General features: G+C 35.9%; 1 protein-coding gene across 1 annotated transcript in view; it reads right to left on the bottom strand.

The window, feature by feature from the left end:
- Positions 1 to 866: 866 nt before the first annotated feature.
- The window catches only part of LOC125648181 (uncharacterized), a 144,934-nt gene continuing 131,920 nt past the window's right edge, over positions 867 to 13,880 (bottom strand). The window contains exons 34-47 of the mRNA XM_056141547.1: positions 11,531 to 11,764; positions 10,095 to 10,217; positions 6,135 to 6,395; positions 6,025 to 6,048; positions 5,743 to 5,849; positions 5,591 to 5,652; positions 4,881 to 5,065; positions 4,167 to 4,266; positions 4,043 to 4,065; positions 3,749 to 3,869; positions 2,138 to 2,292; positions 1,818 to 1,879; positions 1,613 to 1,654; positions 867 to 1,402 (exon numbers count right to left, since the gene is read on the bottom strand). Coding sequence (XP_055997522.1) covers positions 1,394 to 1,402; positions 1,613 to 1,654; positions 1,818 to 1,879; positions 2,138 to 2,292; positions 3,749 to 3,869; positions 4,043 to 4,065; positions 4,167 to 4,266; positions 4,881 to 5,065; positions 5,591 to 5,652; positions 5,743 to 5,849; positions 6,025 to 6,048; positions 6,135 to 6,395; positions 10,095 to 10,217; positions 11,531 to 11,764 — 1,508 coding nt within the window. The 3' untranslated portion in view covers positions 867 to 1,393. The remainder of the gene's footprint in view (positions 1,403 to 1,612; positions 1,655 to 1,817; positions 1,880 to 2,137; positions 2,293 to 3,748; positions 3,870 to 4,042; positions 4,066 to 4,166; positions 4,267 to 4,880; positions 5,066 to 5,590; positions 5,653 to 5,742; positions 5,850 to 6,024; positions 6,049 to 6,134; positions 6,396 to 10,094; positions 10,218 to 11,530; positions 11,765 to 13,880) is intronic.

Genomic DNA, 13,880 nt, shown 5'->3' with positions numbered 1-13,880 from the left:
GCCTGTAAAGTGTTTCCGTAGTGTGAGTGTTGGTCGTTAAGGCTATTTGTAGCATATAAGTTTGTTCAGTCAGAGTAGGAGATGTTTATCAAGCGTGTGGTCCAGCAGGGGTCTTTTCTTGGCCAATTCCAGAAGTTATTCCGGTTAATGGGTAGCCAGGGAGACAAGCATTTTACTGTGTGGGTATTAGATTCCTCCAACCCGTGAGCTATTTTGATGTGAAATATTGAGGTTTCGTTAATTTTGTCTTGTAACATGTTTTCATTTTTTGTTGTTAACCAACTCGCTTTGTGTATAGGTTTTAGGTTAAGTAAATGCTAATGCAGTGTAGAGGGGTTTTAAGAAAATAATTGGGCCATTTCAGGAAGTACTCCCAGCGTTCAGAATGTGCTCGGCGTGGGTTTATAAGTCTATGAAATCATAACGCGTGAGCCCGCAGTGTACATGGACTTACCACGTGGTGGATTCAGCAACTATTTTGGGGCCTAGTGTTTCCGTGAGTTTGAAGTCGGGGGTACGCAGTAAAGTAGTCCAGTGGGAAACCTGCGAGTCCGGGAATGGAAGCGGAGGGGCAGTTAGCGCTGTATTGTGTATGCAGGCCTGGTTGTGCATGCCAATTGTGACGTGGCGTTCATTTGAACTGTGCTGAGTAGCCAAACTTTCATTTTCTCTATTGCTTACACAAAATCCACAAGAACATCATTGCAAATGCCATCACCCGATTGGCTAGATTATAAAGTTAAAATTCAGAACACCCGCTAGGTGGTGCCACTACAGGCCACAATATTTGTTCGCACTTTGCCAAGGGTTTCGGGAGGGGAGTGGAACGAAAACGCTGGTTTGTAAAGTAAAGATTCAAACTATTCTTTGATTTAAAAACAAACTACGTTTAATAAACAAATCACAGTGCTTTGTCGTATAAATAAGGTTACATTTTAATACATGAAAGGAAAATAATGAATATTTTATTGATAAATCAGTGGAAAATGTAGCTACTAGTGACATATATGTTACAATAATGATTCTAAAAACATTTCTGGGTCTGTGTAAATAATATATTAAACAAAATGTTTTGGCTATTTCTTAAATTTATTATATTTACCTTACATAGTATAAGCCCGTGCAATTTTCGTCGTCGGACATAGCTTTCAATTGCCAAGTACATGTAACTGAAATAATTTATCAGCAAACACTATGGTATATGTTGAACAACACCCCTTTCTATTTGCAGATCAGGTTTTTTTGCTAATGACAAATGTATCTTGATTAAATATTTGATAAACAAGGCATGTATCTATAAAAGTAAAGCAACAAAAGCAAACCACACAAATGTTAAAAATGTCATTTTTCGTCGATCAATATGAAACATCTCCACTTTTGTTCTTCTTCCCAATCAATATTGCTGCAATAAAGAAATTACTTACTTAATATTTCAATAATATCCTTTCAATATTTTTTTCATTACACAATAAAAGACCAAAATCATTTACCTAAACGAGGCACTGTAATGTGCTTTTGTCTCGTTTTGGAAACATGTGCATACATTGATAATATAAACTGCATAACTACTTTTCGTCAGTGTGATTTTTAAATATATTCTTATTCAACTTACGTGTGTCGTGTTGGTGTTGAAAGTTGGACGTTTGATGTGAAACTAGAAATGAAATTGCAAAATGAAAATAATCACTCAATGAGACACTAATAAAATATTCGTCCTCATCTTCTATATGTAAATTTAATGATGGGAGCATAAATCAACGATTACGATTGACATTGTAAACCGATAATAACAAATTGATAATAACGAATAACCTTACCTGTTCGTTTTGTTGAAGTTTCTCGTAGAGGGAATCCCATGTGTAATTTGGATTACTACAACCTACAAATGAAGACACCACCATTACTAAAACACTATCAGTAGTAATGGTTATACAGTGTATACTTCGTTAAGAAGTTTTCGTATCATGTGAATCTTAGTTTCTTTTCAAGACGCTTTTTTATGATAGTTATAAATCCATCTGATACTACATAAGAACATTTGCATGATATATAGGAATAAATGCAAAGCCTGAAATATTACATCAAATCTTTATTTGGTCGTCAAGCTTTATCCATTTTAAATACAATTTTTTATTACCTTCCTCCCTTTTCCCATTTACTGATTTCTTTGGAAAGGAAACATCACACAATTCTTTGTATTCTCTTTGGTTATATTCCGTATTGTGCTGTGAATGCGAGTCCTTTCCCTTAAACTCTCCAGCCATTCTCCGTCTAATGTCAGTGTTGTCTAGTCTGATTAAAATCAACAAGAAAGCAATTGCTGTTTTTTATTATGCGAAAACGTTACCATTTTCAATTTCATCATTTCAAGCTTCAGTCTATTATCTAATACGAATATTGGAAGGTTTTACAGTATTCATATATCTATATTTCTCAACCACCTCCACAGATCAGATAAAACATTATTGAGAGCCAGTATGCTGTATTCGTTATAATTATGTAGGCAAACTAACAATTCCACTTTATGACAAACAGGATGATTTCAGCTTCTCTCATCTTCGTCTTCCTATATATGTGTAGCAATATTTCATTAACACCTGCGTATGGTGTTTATGTCTCTCAAATAATTCGATTTGCAAACTCTTGTTCTACGGATTTTTAAATCGAGGCAACCTATTGAAAAATACATTGACGTTATAGGGTTTCAACTGTCTCATTTAAAGTAAGAATTTCGCAAATTCTATGGTCAATATAACGATCTACATGTAGTTTGCAAATGCAACATGTCAAATGGTGTCTGACGTGTTTCATACCGATTGTTAAGCCGTTCCTCGCACACTGATTTTGACTACAGATGGCTCTGTTTACCTGATCAAAATATAGGGCTCACGGTGGGTGTGACTGGTCTACAAGGGATGCTTATTCCTCCTAGGCACCTGATCCCACCTCTGATATGTCCAGGGACCGTGTTTGCCCAACTCTTTTTTATATTCCATATAGGAGTTAAGATATTAATTATTGTTTGTTATGTTCACCCTTGCATAACTAGATTAGCGATATTCTTTTTTAACATTACTGTACATACCAAGGTAAAATTTACTAACTACCTCATTACATGTACTATGGCGGAAAACAGGTGATGACTGTTAACAGAGTTGTGTCGTCCGAATTTTGACAATTTTTCAACTTTGGAAAACACTGTTAAATCACCACACGTATATATTTATGCAATTGTATGACATATCATACATTGTTTCACCTGTTTTAACGAGAATTGTTTGCTTTTAATTCTGTGTTTACAAACAATCGTCACTCGGCCGCTTCAAGTGATTGTCGCATGTCCAGTTAAGACTTTAATTACAGATCATCGGTGTTTATATCTGGTTAATGCTGTGGGTTTTGTTACAACAACACCATGCCAAAAAGTTTAATCTAAAGTGGTGCTTCACCTACAGTTTGTGACGTTTCATTATGAAGGAGCAATCACTATCTATGTTTGCACCTTAGGTCTGCCGCGATCATAGTACAAGCGGCCTCGAACTCACGACCTTCGAGTTAGGAGGTGAATGTTCTACCACTGAGTTATTGCATAATACAATTTGCATATTCAGTTTGTCAAATAAATCATTATGATTAGGATTATTAATCATTATACAGAAATGTAAGGACGGATATTCGGATGAATTAATACTCATATCGTGAAAAGTGACATACCGATATCTTACTTGTATTAAGACATGTTACTTACTCCTTTTTTATTTCTTTCCTCTTGGGCCTCTGTTGGTAGCATCCGCATATAATGATCAGAACGATGACTGTTATCAATAAAGGTATGCTCACTCCCAGGACGACAATTAGTGTCGACAGGTCTGAAACGGAAATGAACCCGAGTTATTTTTTTTTTTATATAAAAAATGAACCCGAGTTAAATTTAAAAGAAATAAACCCGAGTTAAATACATTTAACAAGTAATCTGTTACTTTAGACTTTCAATGTCGACAGATTTTAAGTACACATTGATTTATAGAATATAACTGTATACCTGACAATTGGGATTTCTCTTTTCTGAAACAAGATCAACTCAAAGTAATATAAATATATAAGAATAATGAAAAAGGATAATTCATAACTTCCAAAAATAATTTATATTAACAGAATCTACTTACATACATTTTGGTGTACCCGCAGAAGAGTGGCATTTTCCCCCAGATATACAAACATTAAGACTTTCAAACAAAGCACATGGTGAGGACTCAGTTGTTACAGCTAGAAAAGCAAAGGAATTTAGCATGAACTATATATATATTGTTCGCTCGAATGAAAGCTTCTTATTACAAACCCCACCTGAGTAAATATGTGGGTGATACATGTATATGAAAGGTGAAGATAATGAACATTGATAAATCTCATAACTCCTTTAAGAAGGGGCCGAGTGGTTAGAGCATCGCGCTCAAAATCACGCGGCCTCTCACCTCTGTCGGCGCGGGTTCGAATTCCGCTCGCGCCGTTAAGTGAGAAAGTTTCCCAGTTTACTTTCGGAAGGTCGGTGGTCTTTTCCCAGGTACATTGTATCTGGGTTCTCTCTTCCACCAATAAAATCTGGGCGCCACCAGATAACTTTAAAAATTGTTGAGTGTGGTGGAAACCATCAATCAATCAATCATAACTTCTTTAAGGAATACCAAATAGATAGTTGGGCAAACCCGGATCCCTGGACACATCAGAGGTGGGATCAGGTACCTAGGAGGAGTAAACATCCCCCGTCGACTGCCACACCCGCCGTGAGCCCTATATCCTGATCAGGTAAACGAAGTATATACTTCAAATAAAAAAATAATACTTTGTGTTTCAGAAAAAAATTCTAATGTAATACGACTTACGGGTCCCCAATGTTCCATTGTCATATTTTGGTACTACTTCTTGTACATTTATGTGGTGACCAGAAACAGTAATGTTTTCTTTTCCCGTTACCATTTTCGTTACGCTGATAGCCACATCTTTTTCTAGATCGTTCGTATCGGTTTTGGTTCCATGAATTTCTACATCAGTAATAATACTCCCAAAGCTGAGAAAATTGAATGAAAAATATTTATAATTTGATATGTGGATTTTGTAAATATTGCAGTTACCTATTATTTTATACAGTTGATATAATTATTGAAAAATAATTCAATAATGTTGATGCTTTCTCTACAGAACGAAGGTTCTGGGTACGATTCAAGGTCCTTCTTCACAAAGGGGGAAAAGAATTCTATTTCATGATCAAATACCGATCACAAGGTCATAAGTATGTATACAAGTTTTATAAACCATGGATGTACTTAACACATTAATTAAGAAAGTCTACAAAAAATGAAAAATAATTAAATTGCAGTGTTTATAATTTTTTAAATATTTTAGTCTTAAGATAGTTTGTGAAAATGTGCCCTGGATCGGAACGCCGCATCACACATAAGATATGTTCACTGTTTCTACACCCACACTGATGTGAAGATTGCTGGTCATAAAACATATTCAACGCATCAACCTTCAGCGTCTTACAAGTAAAAATAACTGTGGTACTTTACATACTTATTTCATATTCACTCACCGAATAGACAGGACAACGACCGCAGAAAATTTTCTAACACTCTTTTTGTAGAATTTCTCCAGCTAATAGTTTAAAAGAAAAAACTATTCAATTACAAATTTCTTTCTTAAATATTGGAATCTGGTAAATATGTTTTAAATAAAAGTTCATACCGAATTTTCGAATTCTACACGCCACTTTTCACTGTCTTGTAGAAATTCCTTCTTAGGTAGGTTAAAGTCGAATCTTATTTCGGCCCGAACTTTAACGTCTGTTTTATCTATAAATTGCGAATTCAAGTTGACAAACTATTCATAATAATATATCAGTATATTGCTTTGAGATGATTAATTAGTTAGGGATTTCATTACTGAAGGAAAATGATATTTTTATCATACATTAGCCGTGTTTGTATAAATAACTATGGAAGAAGCGGACATCATGTATAATCTTACTTGGTTTGCGTGGCGACTTTGGACCTACAACAAAGAAATGTTGATTTATGTAAAGGCTTCATTATCTAAAGACGAATCATTTGATAATTCATTGTTGGTGTGATACTTACGAATACAGTCAGAAAGGTTTAGACCGCCATAACGACATTCACAATGGGAGGAACCTGGTGTATTAATGCATGTCTGATATAAGTTAGTGTCACACTTGGTTGTGTTCTTCTTGCACTCATCCACATCCTCCGAGCAATTATTCCCCCTCCACCCGGTCTTACATCGACATTCACCGGTTACAGCATCGCATTCTTTGGTGTTGTTTACAACACATGTGCATCTGTCAGAACACTGTTCCCCAAAGGTAAAGTCTTTACAGGCTGGAAAGAAAAGTATTCAGTCAACTCTTATTTTAAATATCTAGAATAATTCCTACCTTGAAATAATTTTGTCCATATTAGAAAACTGACTAGTCAGAAAGGGTTCCGCGATAAAAATGAAATTTGAGAAAGACTCTTCCTCTGCTTAATCTAAGTATTGCATATGCAAGGTGAAGATAACGAACAATGATCAATCTCATAACTCCTATAAGCAATACAAAATAGATAGTTTGGCAAATAAAACAAATGAAAATCTTTCCAAGGTATCGCGTGCCATAGAAAGTACAGACGGACAGAGAGTGATAACGGAAAGTGTATACCGAAAACTACGACGGCTCGTCAGAGACTGCAATAAGAAATACTGTAGATTCCTTATTTTACGTGAGTACTTAATATCGCGAAATTACTCGCCTTTCGTATACGTCAAATCCCAAGAACATAAATTCGCGAGTGCTCTGTTGATCAAGAGTCTTTACATGTGATTTAGCAATATCAAAATTAAAAGCGAATGATTTTATCTTGCGAGCGATTCTTCTTGCGAAATTACGTGATAATAAATTTCTCGCATTTATCTAGGAATTTACAGCAACTTACTTTATTCCATTTCTACCAGTGAAATATACTGTATGTGTACTTATTTTGAACCAGATTCAAATTTTAGCGGCTTTCGTGGTGAATCAAGAGCGCTAATTTTCTGTTGTGCTAATCTATAAAATTACCTATTGTTTGTTTATTAGGCTACATATTACAACTGTATTTTAAACGAAATTTTCATTAATTCTACTTCCGGTAATCGTACTTATACTCCAACAGCCCTTTCAAATGATTAAATTCTTCAAAACCATGCATCCGCTTTAGACACATTCAATGTCCCACTCAATGGGTCGATTGAATATGAGTTACCGCACCTATACTGGATTCCTAAATTACATAAAAACCCTTACAAACAGATGCATTGCTGGATCGAGTAAATGCTCTAACAAGTCCCTATCTTTGCTCCTCACGAAAATATTAACAGCTGTGAAGGAAAACTTCAAACGTACTGTGCCACTATATATGCCAAAAGTGGTCAAAATCAAATGTGGATTTTAATTCTTTTTAAAGAACTTTTAGTAAACTTTGAATCGCAAATCTTTACTCAAATCAACACCATCAAAATGTATGACTTTTCGACACTTTACACATTCACTTCTCATGAAAAGTTAAAGACTAGACTTTTTGACACTATAGACAGTTGTTTCTTCAACCAAAATGGAAAACGCAAATATCCCTATCTAGTGATCAGTCATCCAAAATATTACTTTGTTAAACGCCACTCTGATTCCACGGACAAGTACTCTGAAGTTGAAATATTAAATATGCTGGAATTACTTATTGACAATATCTTCGTGGTCTTTGGTGATGAGATCTTCTAAAAGTCTGTTGGAATCTCCATGTGTACGAATTGTACTCCTTCGTTAGCGGAACTGTTTTTATATTCTAATGAAGCAGAATTATTGAAAACATTCTACGTGAGAAAACAAATATCTTGCTGTGGCCATCAATTCGACATTTAGCTACATTAATGACGTTTTATCTATTAGCAATGATAATTTTCATTCATTTGTCGATTCGATATATCCTAATGAACTTGAAATAAACGGCATAACAGACCGTCCACTTTTGTTTCATACTTAGATTTTTTTTTATTAAAAGTAGATATTAACAACAAACTAACATCTCAAGTTTATGATAAACGGGATGATTTCAGCTTCCCCATCGTCAACTTCACGTATATATGTAGTAATATTCCATTATCACCTGCATTTGGTGTTTATATTTCTCAACTGATTCGATACTTAAGAACTTCTTCTGCGTATATTCTGTTTTTAAATCGAAGCAGGCTACAGACAAACAAGTTGATTATACAGGGGTTCCAACAGACGCATTTAAAATTAGCATTTAACAAATTATATGGTTATAACGACCTAGTTTGCCAGTACAACCTATCATTGGGTCAAATAGTGTCTGACGTATTTCATACCTATTGTTAGACCGTTCTTGGCACACTGATTTCGACTACGGATAACTCTATTTACCTGATTAGGATATAGGGCTCATGGCAGGTGTGAACGGTCGACAGGGGATGCTTAATCCTCCTATGCACCTGATCCCATTTCTGGTATATTCAGGGGTCCATGTTTGTCCAACCCTCTATTTTGTATTGCTTATAGGAGTTATGAGATTGATCACTGTTCCCTAACTTCAACTTCAATGTATTCTTTATCATACATAAATTAAGCCTAATAAAGAATCAGCTCCGACTGTGTGAAATTTTAAATACGCTAAAAAGTATTCATACAATAATTATCGTACATATTGAATAAAAATGATATAATTTCAAAGGTGGATAGAAACAAGAGACCCACACACTTTATTGCTCACCTGAGTATTAGTTAAAGGCTTCACTAGCCTCAAGGACTACAAAACCTATTTACAATGCATGTCCTTCGTATCCCAAAGATGCCTAAAACCACATTTGAAAAGAATTGGAAGGGTAGGTGTCAGTACGAAGTTTAAAATGTTCAATAGTTATTGCATGGAGGACGCAGAACATTTGTCATAAGCCACTTGTTTTGTAGGCTTTGTACTCGCGAGAAATTTATTCATTAGAAATTATATAGATTTTAAGTTTCCATTGAAGCTGATGCTAGTTAATGTACTTTTTATTTATATGAGAACATTTGGCCCCACCCGATTTGCGGATACCATGTCCTAGAAAAGGGTTATTAAATGAACATTTTGTCAAAACAATTTTCAAAGGATTTCCGAACCCTTGCTCTGTGGGTCATGAAGACAATTTTTGTAGAAGGCGTAATGCTGTTTCTCAACATGCATTCGGTTTTTCGTCAAAATGAAAGTTTTGGAAAATTCTTGCGAGGTTTCATCTCCCCTGGAGTTCCATGGGTACAATTATTACGATAATTCCAATCCCATCCTATCATGCCTCATATCACATTTAAAGTCAACTGGTTAGTAGTATCAGAGATGAAAGCTATTCAATTATTAGCGGACGATATACGACTGCATGTAAGGTGAAGATAACGAACAGTGATCAATCTCATAACTCCTATAAGCAATACAAAATAGATAGTTGGGCAAACATGGACCCCTGGACACACCAGAAGTGGGATCAGGTGCCTAGGAGGAGTAAGCATCCCCTGTTGACCGGTCACGCCGGCCGCGAGCCCCATATCCTGTTCAGGTAAACGGAGTTATCCGCAGTCAAAATCAGTGTGCCAAGCAGGGCTTACCAATCGGTATGAAACACGCCAGACAGCATTTGACCTAATGATAGGCTGTATTGACGAACTAGATCGTTATAATGATCATAGAATTTGCGAAATGCTGACTTCAATCGAGACCGTTGAAACCCCTGTACCATCAACTTGTTTGTCAGTAGCTTACCTCGATTTAAAAACTGACCATACACAGAACAAGCTCTTGCATATCGAATCAGTTGATATATACAAACACCATTAACATATATCTTATGCACTAGATATAAAGAAAAACAAAAAAATCAACGTCATGGCAAACATCTTATTGTATATTTCTTTCACTGGTTACATGTGTATCACATCAATCACTTCACTGTTTATTCTAAAACAATGTTTGATCTGCATATACATAATCATGAAATCAATAATGGTTATATACCTGCGCAGTGGTATCCATCGCCCTTAAATCCCTTGAAACAGCTACAATTAAAACTTCCAACAGTATCAGTGCAGAGGGCATCTTTTGAACAGTTGTCAATATTTTCCACGCATTCATCAATATCTGATAAAAAATAACCAAACACAATACCAGTAAAGCGAATGGAAATTTGATGATAAATTGATTAGCCTTACAAATCTTGCACAAAAAGCTGCAATTGATCACACGAATGGGGTGGGGGACAACCCGCCAGTATATCTTATTTGTTTGGAAGTAAAAATTAGGGAAAATGAAATTTGTCTAAAACGTGAAGGGACAGCTCACTGATACTGCGTGCCTGATACGTGGGGATATTCAATACGCATTAAGATTTTCTATCGCACTTATCTGTCGACATTTGACATTATGAACATTTACATATCTTTATAGATTAACAACACAATCGATAAACAAACTTATTTGATTGTATAACACATACATATATCAATAATTATTGGAGAGGGATATTACAGGAGTTACAACATTTTGATTTTGGAAAAGAGAGAGCAGTTGAATAATTGGCGGTCATATAAAGGCCTTGCCGCTCAAATTAAGTGGTAGCTGTCGGTTAAATGTAGTGGCGATCGCAAGATACGTTAAGTGGCCACCGTCAATCAAATCAAATGGCGACCGCCAGTTAAATCAATAATTACCCTGGCACCCACCAGTTTCCGTAGTTTTGCATCCCATTCGAGAATTTTTTTTAAAAATGTATCTAATGATACCGAAACCCCAATTCCATAGTTATTTGTAAAATCTAAATTTCTTTTGTTACAATAAAATAACTTGTTTTGGAATTCCGGAGAAATTAAAGATATGAAATATTACTTGAAGATTGTCCTTTAAATAAGAATTGTATTGAATGAATCGTTAAAAAGCACTTTATATGAAGTATGATTTTACCATCGCATGGGTAATACTATCTATCAACTTTTATGTTATTCATTTCTTAGTTTTCTGGAAAACAACATGGTGCTTTGTTTACAAATAAGAAATCTCGCTAGGTAAAAAATTTGAAAATTATAATCCTAAATTGTTTTTATTGTTAAAATCCACAGCAAAAGCCTTCAAGAAATATGTGATTTGGAAAAATAGATGATAAACAAATATAATTTTTACATTTTTGGAAAAAAGATGACAAAATTTCAGAAATATCACTACTTTTCTTTTTAAATATCGAAGTTGAATAAAATGTTGGTGTGAAGAGCCATCTTAGAAAGACCTACAATCAGCAGGAAAACTAAATGTGGACAAATAAAATCGATCGAAAATACTACCCGACATCAATTTACTTTGATCCAAATCTCATTTTGATAGATGGAATACGTCGTAAACAACGAGATTAAGATCATAAGTTAATTCATGTCAGTTTTATCTTAGGCGAAACTGTTACTAACTATGACATTTATCCTGTGTCGTTGCATTCAGTCGATAGCCTTCGTAACATGAACATGTGAAGCCCCCTGGTCGATTGGAACATTGGTGACACTGGGCGGTTTTACATTCATCTATATCTTTACAATCCTTCGTATTTATAAGTTCATATCCATCTTTACAGCTGCAGGTGTAATTTCCGTCAAAGTTTGTACATTTCTGGTGACAAGCTAGAGGATCCTGACATTCATCGATGTCTGTAGAATAAATATAAGAATTGATGAAACATAAGCACTCATTTTGTGAATCCAAGGCGATTAAAAAGTAAAAAAAAAAAAAAGAGCTGAACATTTTCAAATCTTAATTTTCCTTTTTTATTGTTTACAATGCATACCTAAAGTATTTCTGATGATCAACCGAACTTTGAATATCAGTTGTTGAGTTACAAGCGAGATGAAACACTCGCAATTATTTGTTATGTAAATAAGGCTCGTGCCATATTTAGTTTACATATAGATTGCTTAATAGAAAATAATATGTTTAAAATAAAATGGGATGTGCCAAGCACTAGAAACTATTTGATTGTATTCAGAATTACCTTATAAATTCAAAAAAATCTGCTTTAAATGAAAGTTTTACTAATATATTTTAGCAATGTAAACAAGACTATGGCATGAGCCTTGTTTACATAACAAAAAACTGTGAGCTATGTATCTCTCATGTACCTTGACAACTAATATTCAATTTTTTGCTAACCATTAGAAATACATATTCTAAGTATTCTAAATATACTACTCAAAATTTGATAAGGATCATAGATATTTTTGTTTCAAAAATTAATAACTGCATAGCGGGCAATAATATGTCCAAGTGAAATCAAAAACGTCCTCAACAAACTTGCACGTGCATTTCATGCCATGGGAAATGCGTTTCTCATCACAGTTTATGCTTTTGCTACCATTGCACGATTTTCACTCAAGCATCGGTGTCTGATTCTTTCTAAAATTTCAAACTCAGTTGAGTGTTTACACTACGTTTATCAACACAATACCCCCTGAACGTGTAAGGCGTCGCCTGACGACAGAATAACAGGGCAGATGTATTGGAATGCTTGACGCTGGCTATTCACAATGTGACTTTGCAAATGCACTAAACGTCAGCCAGAGCGTTGTAAACAGGGCCTGGAACTGACAGCAAACATTTGGTACAGCAGCACACTGACATCGGGGAGGTCGTCAGAGGTCGACAACCCAACGCCAATACCATTTTGTGGCTCTTCAGACACGACGCCATCCCTTCTGGACAGCAACCAGCCTACGTAACGACCTCCTGAACGCCTCGGGGGTGAATCTGTCCACTCAGACGATACGGAATTGGCTTCACAATGCAGGTCTCAACTCGAGAAAGGCATGTGTTCGAGTCCCTCTGACTGTTCGACACCGGTGGGAGCGATTGGACTGGGCTGAAGATCATGTCACTTGGACACAGAACGATTATGTTCAAGTTTTGTTCACCGATGAGTCCAGGTATTGTTTGGACTTTACAGACAGGAGGCACCGAGTGTAGCGACGACAATGTGAACGTTTCCATGATGCCAACATCAGTGAACATGACTGTTATGGTGGTGGTTCCGTCATGGTCTGGGGTGGAATCAGCAGGGATGGAAGAACATATCTTCATGTCCTGGAGAGAGGAACAATGACGGGATGCGGTACCGGGATGAAATCCTCAATGTTTATGTCAGACCCTACGCTGGTGCTGTTGGCCCTGAGTTCATCCTGATGGATGATAACGCCCGTCCTCATCGCGCCAGGGTGGTGGAGCAGTACCTTCAGCAGGAGACAATTGTCCGTATGGACTGTCCAGCGCGCTCGCCGTACTTGAAACCGATTGAGCATGTATGGAACATGCTGTATGTTGCCCTTTCACGCCGTAGAGCACAACCCATGACTTTGGCAGAGCTCGGAAACGCCCTCGTGGAAGAGTGGAACAACCTTCCCATTGGAAACATCCGGGTGCTTATTGACAGCATTGCTCGGCGTTGTCAAGCCGTCATTGATGCAAGGGGAGGCCATACCCGGTATTGACACTTCATCGACTAAGTGTAATGATAGACTATCCCCCAAAACTGTGTAATTTTTTATCTGGTTTGCTGTTAACTTTTTTGTAATGAAATGCCTTTTGATGTTATTATCAGATTTAAAGCATTACGTATTGATAAAAGTTCAAGCCGTTCATGAATTTTCATTCATAACCTGAGTAAACACGTTTCTGAGTCAAATGTATGTCTTTTGTTATGTTAGTGGTAAATTATACACATATAACCTTGTGATCCTTATAAAATTTTGAGTAGTATATTAGAAATGGAAAAAT

The sequence above is a fragment of the Ostrea edulis genome, chromosome 6, assembly GCF_947568905.1.
Source record: "Ostrea edulis chromosome 6, xbOstEdul1.1, whole genome shotgun sequence".
NCBI classification, from domain to species: Eukaryota; Metazoa; Mollusca; class Bivalvia; order Ostreida; family Ostreidae; genus Ostrea; species Ostrea edulis.
The sequence above is the reverse complement of the archived record's forward strand: the minus strand, read 5'-3'. Positions and strand labels throughout refer to the sequence as shown.